Source organism: Aethina tumida, chromosome 7 (genome assembly GCF_024364675.1).
Source record: "Aethina tumida isolate Nest 87 chromosome 7, icAetTumi1.1, whole genome shotgun sequence".
Lineage (NCBI taxonomy): Eukaryota > Metazoa > Arthropoda > Insecta > Coleoptera > Nitidulidae > Aethina > Aethina tumida.
Window position 1 is genome coordinate 9,990,799 of NC_065441.1, and position 9,202 is coordinate 10,000,000.

The 9,202-nt window shown below is 31.5% G+C and overlaps 2 protein-coding genes across 4 annotated transcripts in view; both read left to right on the plus strand.

The window, feature by feature from the left end:
* Positions 1-564: 564 nt before the first annotated feature.
* On the plus strand, positions 565-6,177 carry LOC109597269 (E3 ubiquitin-protein ligase SH3RF1). Of its 3 annotated transcripts, none has more exons than XM_049969894.1 (8): positions 571-1,280; positions 1,619-1,969; positions 2,052-2,363; positions 2,461-2,835; positions 2,996-3,146; positions 3,694-3,854; positions 4,050-4,166; positions 4,543-6,177. In XM_049969894.1, exons 1-8 carry the CDS (start codon positions 847-849, stop codon positions 4,823-4,825), a joined length of 2,184 nt encoding a protein of 727 aa, XP_049825851.1. In that variant the 5' UTR covers positions 571-846; the 3' UTR covers positions 4,826-6,177. The 3 variants fall into 3 exon arrangements, with proteins under 3 accessions (XP_049825850.1, XP_049825851.1, XP_049825849.1); XM_049969892.1 differs by having other exon boundaries at positions 573-1,280; positions 2,996-3,395; XM_049969893.1 differs by lacking the exon at positions 4,050-4,166 and having other exon boundaries at positions 565-1,280; positions 2,996-3,395.
* A 1,153-nt stretch (positions 6,178-7,330) lies between these two features.
* LOC109597264 (putative oxidoreductase GLYR1 homolog) overlaps positions 7,331-9,202 on the plus strand; it is an 18,248-nt gene continuing 16,376 nt past the window's right edge. The window contains exons 1-5 of the mRNA XM_020012907.2: positions 7,331-7,431; positions 7,501-7,537; positions 7,675-7,754; positions 7,807-7,936; positions 7,997-8,116. Coding sequence (XP_019868466.1) covers positions 7,382-7,431; positions 7,501-7,537; positions 7,675-7,754; positions 7,807-7,936; positions 7,997-8,116 — 417 coding nt within the window. The 5' untranslated portion in view covers positions 7,331-7,381. The remainder of the gene's footprint in view (positions 7,432-7,500; positions 7,538-7,674; positions 7,755-7,806; positions 7,937-7,996; positions 8,117-9,202) is intronic.

Genomic DNA, 9,202 nt, shown 5'->3' on the forward strand with positions numbered 1-9,202 from the left:
ATATATAGATATTTAGATTTTTTATCATAAGTCTTCCTTTCAACAGTATAAATTTAACAAAATCTTAAGTGTATGTTATGAACGATATGGCGGTCAATGCTTAAAATTAATGCCGCCAAACAAATGGGAAATTTTGGGAGTATAAACAAATTTGATTTGGAACACATATAATATTATTAGTACTAACCGTAAACTAGTTTTTGTATTAATAATGCTTCGCGTAGGCAAATCCAAATATAAAAAATAATGCACTTGATCGTACTTTGTTGTCACTTTGTAGAAATATTACAGATATTGGGAATCCTGTATGGTCATATATCATCATAATATAAATGTTTATTTTATGTGATATTATATTTATTTTTGAATCTCACAGCATGAAGCAGTCTGTATTGTGAAGTTTATGGTATAATATGTCGCTTATGTTTGTGGTTATGATCAGGGACAACAGCGGTCTCTGTTATGAATAAGCCATATTTATCATATATTTAAATTAAATAAGATAAGAAAAATTAGTTAAGCATAATTTTTAAAGTCAAAAACACCAGATAGGCCAATATTTTAAATAGTTTTTACTAAAATGTCATTTGTCTAACGACGACTTACGATAAATTTGGCAACACTTTGGACCCACCACAAGTGAAGTTAGTCACCGCACCCAAGAAGAATGACTCCAGATATTTTATTCTTACCGGAAATATATACGAATTATTTAATATGAACAAAGGAATAGCAAATTCTTCAATAATTAATACGTGGTACATTTTATTAATTGTACGTTGTCTTATCTACAATCCAATGTGACAATCTTTGTGATTTATTAGTGAACCAGTGTTTATAAAAATAATGGATGAAGGTTTGCTGAACGATTTATTGGAGTGTTCCGTGTGTCTTGAACGTCTCGACACGTCTAGCAAAGTTCTACCCTGTCAGCACACATTTTGCAAGAAATGTTTAGAAGAAATTGTCCAGAAGCATAAAGAATTACGATGTCCAGAATGCAGAATTTTGGTGAACATCAAGGTGGAGGATCTACCACCCAACGTTTTATTAATGCGAATATTGGAAGGCATGAGAAATGCTGTACCCAAGAAACTGCAGAGGTCAAACAGAGGTTCACCGAACCATAACACTCAAAATGTTCTGCATTCTTTTCCATTACAACAACAGCATGGGACACCAGAACATAGAATTAATACTACAAAACAGAGTTCACCTCATACTATTCATCATCAACCTTATGCAAAAGCCTTGTTTGATTATAATGCCAAAGAACCTGGGTGAGTAGTAACATTTTATCTATCATCTAAGTAACAATACACCTCACATTATATATTATTTTTATGTACTAAGTTATTTGTGTTTTTTAATTGATAAATAAAACTACATTAAATATAATTTAATTGAAATTTTCTATAAATGGTGAATGTATTTATGAGTAATAACATTTTTAATTAGAAATTACTTCTTGATAAAACTCATAATGGCAAATATTTAAATGTTTACAAATATGAACTACCTAGTTACTCTCATCTTTTTATTATAAGTAGGTGATCTGTTTGAGAAGAAAAAATACTCATAATATTTTTTTAACTATGCATTAATTTTCATTTTGCAGAGACCTTAGTTTTAAAAGAGGTGACATAATAATTCTAAAGAAAAAAATCGACGCCAATTGGTACCAGGGTGAATGTGGTGGAAAGCAAGGGGTTTTTCCCCAAAGTTATGTCCATGTCATCACCCCTATACCTAGTCATATGCCTCAATGCAAAGCACTCTATGATTTCCGCATGACAAACGACGAAGAGGAAGGCTGTTTGGCTTTTCGTAAAGGTGACATTATTAATGTAATTAGGAGAGTAGATGAGAATTGGGCTGAGGGAAAACTTGATGGAAAAATTGGTATATTTCCATTGGCGTTTGTGGAAATGAATAATCTGGCCAGATCATTGATGAAGCTGTCTTCTAAGTAAGTGTAATAAACCATAAGGTGACCTACTACAATATTCAAGTTCTGTTTTTTTTAATTATGTATTATTTGAAATTTATAGTGCTCAACCAGGCCCATCTAGATTGGCTCCACCAACGCCTACAACTGAAGATAGTACACCACTCATACCAACAGATCACACTAGAAACGTAGTTGCTCAACAACCTGTTCAAAATTCTTCTCCTCATATTCAAGTGGCCATACAACAACAATCTATGGTTACCTCCGACTCCAGTTCAACCGTCAGTTCTGGTAGTTCGACGACTCCGAATATATCTTCGAGTAACACATCGTCCAGTTCTAGTACTGCGCCGTCATCACCCGCCTCACCACCTCCAAGAACTCAACCTGTACCACCCAAATCCGTAGTACAGTAAGAAATTTATTATCAGTACAATTTAGTCTAATACCGTTGAACTTAAAAATTATATTCCGTATTGTAAAAAATGTTAATTTTGTATTTGTTTTAGAAAACCAGAGCTTCCCACTCCGAAATCCGCCGCGGCAGCTCAATGCTTGGGCGCATCGGCGGGTCACATTCGTCCTGAGGTCCAATCCTCTCATCATCGTCACAATAAAGAAAAGCGTCACAGTTTCACAGGCCTATCTCAACAAGTACCACATCACCATCCAACCAATTCTCATCGACACTCAGTTGAGCTATTGCCGGACGAAGGTTCCAGTAACAGCGTTTCAGTTACGTCACAGCATGGTGAAAGAACCCGAAGGAGCGGTCATGGAGATATAATGTTACCGAAAGCGTACATAGCCTTATATCCGTACAAGCCTCAGAAACCAGATGAATTGGAACTCAGAAAGGGTGGAATCTATATGGTAACTGAAAGGTTTGTAGACATATATCAGTTATATATATTATCAGCACGCTCCTACTTGAATAATCTTTCTTTCTTGAATCTTTGGACGCAGAAAGTAGCTTGTACCCTCTATAAGCAGTTATTTAAAATAATTTAAAATTCATTTAAAATAATTAAATTATTTTTATAGATGCCAAGATGGTTGGTTCAAGGGCACGTCGAATCGAACACAGAAGACCGGCGTTTTCCCTGGTAACTACGTGGCTTTGGCCCGCGGAGGACCCACATCTTGGGACGGAACAGCACCAACACAATCTAACGATTCTTCAAAACAATCGGGTGTAAGTCATGTGCGCAGTTCGAAAGGCAATGGCGGCACCTCGTCCGCTCCGCGTGGGACGGACCGATCTTGTCCGAGTAACCCGCCAGAGCTGCCGCCCCGTGCCACCAGTCCTTCAACTGGGGCGGCAATCTCGTCGAGTTGGCACGGCCAGCAAGACGGAGCGGCGGTGCCGTTGGGCCGCAGCAGCAGCGCAATTATGTCCTCCTCTGCTAATTGCCATCATTTAACCGCTAAGAGTGTTGAGAAGGTTTGTGTGTGATGTTTTGCCTTAATGTTTTTGTAGTGTGGTGCTTTAAGTCATTGTAGGTTACTCGCTTTCAGTAATGTTATAAATACAGGTGTAGCTCTGGACATTTTTGAAAACTGTTAATTTTGGCCCATAATTTAAAATTCCAATCATATCTAAATATGGCATATTAATCTTTTTTATCCCTCTTGCTAGCTTAAGCAGTTTCTAAAAGTTAAGGTGTTACATGTTTATTGAATATCTTTATATAATATATTATTGATACATTATTTTGTTATAAATTGATATATTTTATTAGCCTAAGGATCGTAAAGACAAAGGGACTGTTGGCTTAATGCGACGATTAGCAAGTATGAAGAGATCGAAATCACCACCCGCATCAACCTACTCAATCGATAATCCTGTGTTCGAGGATGTGACAGCGGCTTCCTCGTCACCGACTCACCCTGTTCACGTTCGGTAAATATTGCATATGTTATTAAACTTGCTATTATTCTTGCTTCTTTGTTTTGCTGTTTTAACAATATTAATGACAAGAATTTGTTCTGAACGATAACTGTGTCCTTACCAATCAACGTCAAACTTAATTTCTGATTACCATATTCATATAAGCTTTTGGTGCATGTCATGCAATCTGTGAACGTCTGCAAACAGGTCTGGCTCGTGTCCAAGTCAACTGCTACAAATTCAACCTACTGAACACCACCGACTATTTGGTTCCAGCTCCCAACGGCATAAACATAAAGAACGTCCCAGTTTATTAGCCCACAGGTTTGTTTAAAATTGCATCATTCATTAGCATGTAATGCATAAATTAATATAAAATACTATTGCATAATATTTTGCATTTGTTAATCCATATTTAACCATAAGTTACTAATAAAATATAATATTAAGAGTTTAACTAAAAAAGTATGTATATAAGTTGTTGTGTTACTTCAACAGCATTCATTTTATGAAGTGTACAGTCATGCTATTATAATCATCATAACATGAAAACTGTTTAGTTACTTAATTCTTAACTGAATAAAATTGTGTGCATAATATAATAATATAATTTAAATTATTTAATAATTTTTCAACTGTATTATGAGTACAGTGCCACAACTATTATTTCTTTAAATTTATGTTGATGTAATACTTTTAGAAATGAAAATACTGCCAGCAGTTCAAGTTCTAGCCCAGACATACACCGGCATAGAAAATCGAATTCCCTCGATGCGGGTAAACCGAAAACAGGGACCCAGACCGTTCGTGAACGTTTCCGCTGCATTGCTCCGTATCCTCCGAACAGCGAGTACGAATTAGAGCTGCAGGTCGGCGACATCATTTATGTTCATAAAAAGCGAGAGGACGGATGGTACAAGGGGACGCAACAACGTACAGGCAGGACCGGCTTGTTTCCCGCAAGTTTTGTCGAAAATTTTTAAAATCGATTTAGTTCAAGATATAATTATTGTTCCTTAGTAAAAATTTAAAAGCAAGCATATTAAATATGCAAGTAGATCTATATATAATGTTAATCGTACGTATTGTTCAGTAATGTGTAGTTTTTTGCCGGTAATTATTCGATTAAGCTAAAGTGGATACTGACGATATTGATTTCGTATTTGTGGAAAAAAATAAAATATGCACTAGACATCTAGTATTGTATACTCAGAAATATGTTATTTGTAAAAACATTGAATTGGTAATATTGCGTCGAAAATATTTGAACTTTTTTTATTTGTTTTCAGAAAATTATCATCAATAAGTACTTAGATAATACATAAACTTATAAACAGAAGTGATTGATAAAACAAATTTCAGTTCTAAATAATATTCAAATAAAACTATAAATAACTTTGAAGTTCATTTAATAAACATCTGCATATAACAATTTTTTTCCAGTACATTCTCAAAATAAGTTAAACATATTTAATTAAAAGGCCATATAGTTGATAAAACACAGAATATGTGTTCATTAATCATACATATAATTTGTGTATATTGTAGGTAATATTTAATATGTGTGCAATGATTTGTTATATTTTAAATGTAATTCTAATTTATATAACGTTTTGTGTCTTTTATACTAATACAACTTTAATGTACTACTGTATTATTTCAGTTAGTTAGTGATGTTTGATGATTGTGCAACTATCAAGTAATGTGGTTGTTAAGTTTTGTTAATATTGAAACGTATGTTATTAATATTAATAATATACTTAATTAGGAGTTTTGATCGCCTCATGTGCATTTTAAGCATTTTATTGTGAGTCGCTATAAAATTTAATTTGATACTATTACTTGAATTGACTCGCGTTCTATAATTTTAGTTAATTTATTATTGTAGATTGTGTAATTATTATATATTTATGTTAAAATTGCCCACCTGTCTCGATCTATTTATTCTGATTGAATGTTCAATTTGGAATCTCAATTAACAACTGTATTTTAAATTTATAATTTTCAATATACGTACTTTATAAGTAAAATAAATAAAAAGTTTTGAATTTAGTTAATTTGATACTGAAAAACGTCATAATTAAAATTAGATTATTTATTGATCACATGTTACCTGTATTTTTGGTGGTGGATTTGTACATATCATATTTTTTAATTAGTTTTTGTTACTTATTCTATTTGCATAAATTCTACTAAAACTGACAAACCTAAGATGAATTGACTGAAAGTTATAACTTTGTAACAAAAATAAAAACTAATTTTTATATACGCTAAATATGAGTCATTTGTTAATATAATATAATCTAGTAATAAATAATTTATATTTGAAGTTTAATTTCATTATACCTTTATGAACAAATTTTCACCAAATGCATGATAGAAAAAATACCTAATTGGTTAAAGATTTTTATTTTTTATGATACATCAAATTTGATTACATTGATTGTTTTAGTTGCCTGTTTCTTCATTGCACTCTGGTTTCAGGTTTTTCTTTTCTGGAGGTGCAACTACCATATTCATGATAGTTCTCCAATCAACAAAATACGTTAAGCATAAGGCAGATGCAAGTCCATAACACATAACAGTGGGAATGAAAAGACCCAATATGGATAGTTGTTTGGGGTTTACAAGTGATTTCTTCATCATTTTTTGAGGTTGAGGACACACGTGAGCTGTCGATCTTACGTTTTTAGTTTGATTAGGACATTGACAGTTATTCGAGCTAGCCATTATGAAATGAATACAAAAAATTTTGACACCCCACTGTAAATTGATGTACATCTGTCAAATTGATCAATTTATTTTTTTATTTGACAAATGTTTGTATTTGATATATAGTATAAATGTGTGCGTATACGTATTATACAACCATTGTGGTGATACGTTATACTGTTGCTTGTTGTTATATGTTAAGGTTTTTAAAAATTTAATAATTAAATCAATTTTTGATATTTACAAATATATCATTGTGCCTGTTTTAAGATCTTACATATATGCAAATATATCTACAGATAAAGTTTTATATACAAATTATTTTCCTTATCATTAAAAACTCTCTTACAATAATTAGTGTTAGAGAGTTTTTTTATAAAGTTTTGACTACGACTACAGCCGCATAAACTTTGTGATACTGTTAATTATTAATAAACTAAAGTAGATAACTTTAAATGAAAATAGTGTAAGATAATCCTATTAACAGAATTCTTTATATTCAATAACAATAATGAAGTCATAGATTTCTTATTTTTATACCTTGCTTTATCTATTAGCGGATAGATGTCCCTCGAATCTTTAACAATTTTTCTACAATTGTAAGGCTTTTAAATCCAGCATAGTTTTTAAAAAGTCATTTTTAATCAAATATATACAACAACCGTTTTGTAATGAATTTTATTTATTGAATAATATACAATATTCATGTGAATAATTTCGGAACACGCCTATAGAGGTATAAGCCATAATGTTTGGTGCGCATGCGGCTAATACAAGAAATCGCGGCATCAGGAAACAACAACTTCAGTTTGAGAGAAGCAGTGACTATGGATGATAGTGCTATGTCGACCGATATAAAACTTGGCGATCTTGTTTGGTAAGTACACTTATTATACGCTTGGTGTATTAAAAATGAAATTTAAATATTAATAAACGCAAATTTTAGGGCCAAAATGAAGGGATTTTCCGCTTGGCCATCTCGTGTAAGTATTAAACCGCCGACTTTTAACTCAACGGTTATTCCCTCCCCTGAATTGCGCGCGCGTCGTCTCAAAACTTAACCTTTTACAATATTTACATGTATTTACTTAAAACAATTCTACACATCTGGTTATTTTAGGTGGTCAAGCCCGGTCCAAATGTGAAAAAGACCGCCAAAAAGGGTCAACAATGGGTATACTTCTTTGGAACTCACGATTAGTAAGTTGCGTCGTTTTCGAATTGGTATACGTTGCTAACTCGCTTGTTTCAGTGCTTGGATTGAAGATGCTAATATTACACCATTCGAATGCCCTAAAAAAGATAAGTTAATTTCCTACTGCAGTACTGCAAAATTTAAAAGGGCTGTTGCTGAGATTGAGGAATTCAAGCAAAAGCAGAAGGTATGTGTAGGAATAGGTGCAGATAGATATTTATAATGAATTTTAATTTTAAAACTACAGGAGGATCCTACCTATGGTCACATTGATGAGAACTCTGTTGTGGATTTTGATACAGAATCTGATGAAAAATTTAATCAACTTGCTGCTTCTACCTCAAGTCCCCCTAAAAAACCTAAGAAGGTGAGTGAAAAATATTGTACATGTATTATAATTGAATTGTCTTATTGTAAAACTCATATATGTGTATAATCTTCACAATGATACTGTTTAAAGACTTCTACGTTAGCAATTAACAAACTTAGTAGTTGTAATTGTATTTTTATATCAATCAATTAACATAGATAATACTAATGTTCCATTTGTAGGTTGTATAAAAAATACTTATTAATTTATTTCAATATATATATATATATATATATATATATATATATATATATATATATATATATATATATACACATATAAAATTCTACATTTAATTTTTTATAAAAACATATTCTTTTCATATGCACAAGTATTAAATGAAAGGCTGATACCACAAGATGGGTTGCAAAATGGGTTTCTGTTATTTATAAGATTAATATTTGTTTTATATATTATTTATTGTATTGAAATGTATTAAAATTAGGATATACAATTTTCTACTAGTTGCTCTTTAAATTTCTTTAAATTGTTCAATGTTTATTTACATTTTATCACGCCCTCTATGTTTAATAAATCATTCACAATTGCACATGCGCTTTTGGCGGTAAAAATTGGAATTCAAATATCAAATAGAAAACTAGTTTGTAAATGTCACTAAAAGAACTCTTTCAATATGTTTACTTGCTCCAACCTGTTTGTGTTAAACCTTTGGTCTTTGTTATCAGTAAAACTGTATAATAATGTTATTTTACATATTGTATTTTTTTACTATTAGTTTAATATTATTTATAATTTTATTAGGAATTTAAACAAACAACAGTTTTTTTATATTTAAAAATACAATGATTTTTCAATGTACAAATATTTTGTCACAAATGTTTAATAATTTATTGCATATTTCAATGTAGTAATTCAGGTGTTACAATTATCTAGCTAATTATAATATAATAATAATGATGAAACTATAATGAATAAAATGAATTAAACTATTGGTCAGGGAAATCATAAAGATGTATTTTAAATATTTGAATCACTTCTAAAATGTCACGTCACGTTGTCGTATGTTTAATAAATCAGTCAGTTGCACATGCGCACTGAACTATAAAAATTCTCTTGAAGTTG